At 41.1% G+C, this 2,624-nt stretch overlaps 1 protein-coding gene across 1 annotated transcript in view; it reads right to left on the minus strand.

Moving 5' to 3' along the window:
* EAH_00054480 (mitochondrial carrier domain-containing protein, putative) overlaps positions 1-1,615 on the minus strand; it is a gene marked incomplete at both ends in the record, with an annotated part of 1,877 nt that extends 262 nt beyond the window's left edge. Inside the window, 4 exons of the mRNA XM_013397782.1 lie at positions 178-277; positions 530-589; positions 888-1,188; positions 1,520-1,615. Coding sequence (XP_013253236.1) covers positions 178-277; positions 530-589; positions 888-1,188; positions 1,520-1,615 — 557 coding nt within the window. The remainder of the gene's footprint in view (positions 1-177; positions 278-529; positions 590-887; positions 1,189-1,519) is intronic.
* Between the last annotated feature and the right edge of the window lie 1,009 nt (positions 1,616-2,624).

The raw sequence follows: 2,624 nt of genomic DNA on the forward strand, positions 1-2,624 counted from the left end.
TATAAATATAAATAAATAATAAATAAATGTAAATAAATATAAATATATATATATATATATGCACCAAAACATAAGTGCTGATAGATGCATTTAAAAATTACATGTCTTTGACTCGAGCATTAACCCTAAACCCTAAACCCTAAACCCTAAACCCTAACCCCTCTCCATCTCGTTCACCTCTGTGCCCTCTGTTGCTTTTTCTCTTCTTCCAGCGCGGGGTCAAAGAGGCCGAATCTCTTTGCTCTTTCTTTGAGTTTGTCTTGATCGCTCTTAATGCCTGAAGCACAAACCCTAAACCCTAAACCCTAAACCCTAAACCCTAAACCCTAAACCCTAAACCGCCAGTTTTAGGGTTTCTCCCACAGTATAGGGTTTGGGGCATCCACTTCGCCTTTTGGGGGTTTCGCTGAGGGTTTAGGGTTTCTATTAATAGCAGCCAGTACAGCCATAGCACTCATAATGCCGCCCGTTAGGGTTTAGGGTTTAGGGTTTAGGGTTTAGGGTTTAGGGTTTAGGGTTTAGGGTTTACCAAACTTGGCTTTGCGAGCAGCGAGTTTTTCTTCTTCGGTCATATCGGGTTTAATGACCACTGAAGAAGAGACAAAGCAACAGAGAGAAAAGGGTTTAGGGTTTAGGGTTTAGGGTTTACCCCATCCAGCAAGACACGAAGAACAAGTATAGAAACTAAACAAACAAATGCAAACAAATAACATATATATTGTATATAAAGACAAACAAATAAACAATCAGCATCTGCGCTTCTTTTATTAACCAAGACTAAGAGCGTCGGGATCAGTGATAGAGAGAAGAAAGTAAACAATAAAAAGAAAAGGATTAATTAAAATAATAAATAAATATAAAATACAAACGAACAATGAAAATAATACCTGATGAAGATGCGCCGGGGGCAGCAGGGGACGTCAATCCTGAGGAGGTGGGCAGACACGTAGTAGAAGTTGCAGGTGCTGCTGCTGCTGCTGTTGCTGCTGTTGCTGCTGTTGCTGCTCCCGTTGCTGCTTCTGCTGGTGCTGCTGCTGCATCTACTCCTGCTGCATCTGCTGCTGCGGCTGCTGCTGGTGTAGCACCACCGGGGGCCCCCGTAGAGGGCCCCCCAGACCCTCTGCTGCTGCTGGGTGCTGCACTAGCAGCAGCAGAAGACCCCAGCTGCAGTCGCTCTATGAGCTCTGACTAAGCCGAACCATACATACACACCACACACGCAACCCCCAACTAAACCCTAAACCCTAAACCCTAAACCCTACTCCCTGAACCCCAGTATTCACGGTGCTGCGCAGCAAAAGTCTGTGGTGAAGGTTAGGGTGTGCGTACACCTGAAAGAACCCTCTGTGTATGTTCTCGTGTTTGGGGTGTATGCGGAGGTTAGTAAATAAATACAGAAGTGGAGGAAATGAACAGAAGTTGAATAGGGTGAGGAGCGCCCCTTCGTTGCAGGGAATATACACCGCAGTTGCCCCATATGTCTACAGAAAAGGTGTTAATATAATATTTATTTTCTTACTTTCTTTCCTGTAGTCGGGAGGCCCCTTTCAGCGAGCAGATTCCTCAGGTCTACCACCTTCATGTTGGCGAAATCTGTTGCTGATAACTGCGCCATTTTTGCCGCCTGAGGCCTCTCTTTTCTTCTCGTTTGAAGTCAAAAGCAAAAATATTATTCTTTAAAAACTCTATGCAAAAGATCAATGCCGGATTCCCTCTAGAAACGAACTAATCGTCACCTACCCGCTGGGGTGTATACGCAGCTGCACCACGCGCCTTTTTCGAGGAAGCTGCAAAAAAACGAATTTTTCTTGAATTGTTTACCCAATTAAATCAAGGAAAAAACATATTTTCAGAGAATAAATAAGTCTTAAAGCTTTAAATGCTGCAACACCAATACCATAGGGGGGCCCCCCCAGCCTCAGCCGCTCATGCTTAATTCCTTCTACTGCTGCCTGTCTAAAGTGTGCATAAAAGATAGAAAAATAAAATAATATAAAATGTAAATTAATATGTTTCTATTTATCTTGTTCGTACACCGTTTCAATTAATCTACTACAGCTTTCGTTCCATCGTACTTTCCCCCCTTTCGTTTATGTTGCAAGTTGCAAGTTAGGGCTCTAGACTTTTGTTTCTGTTTCTAGTGTGCTGTTCGTTTAGGAGAATTAAAGAAGAAATTAAATAAATATTATTTCCATTTTATAGCTGAGTTTGTATATTCTTTTAAACGAAGTGAGAGAGAAGCATCAGGCAGCAATATGAATATTTTGTATAAGTGAAGAAGACTAGTTTCTTACTTAAATAAAACAAAGGTAATGAATGCATGCACGACATATTTTTGTTATTTTTCCCCCTTCCAATCTATTCTTCGATTGGCGCTGTCTGCGTCGTTATTATTTTGTTGTTTGCGTGCTGATCTCTGTTTAATTTCTTCTTCTTCTCTTCTCCTCTTGCAGATTCATTCGCTCGTCTTCTTCTTGTCTCCCTTTGCCCTGTAGTTGTCTGAATGAGGGACTAAAGAATGGAAAGAGAATAAAAACAAATAATAATAATAATAACAACAACAACAACAACAACAACAACAACAACAACAACAACAACAACAACAATAATAATAATAATAATAA

Source organism: Eimeria acervulina, genomic scaffold (genome assembly GCF_000499425.1).
Source record: "Eimeria acervulina Houghton genomic scaffold, Eah_scaff1042, whole genome shotgun sequence".
Taxonomy (NCBI): domain Eukaryota; phylum Apicomplexa; class Conoidasida; order Eucoccidiorida; family Eimeriidae; genus Eimeria; species Eimeria acervulina.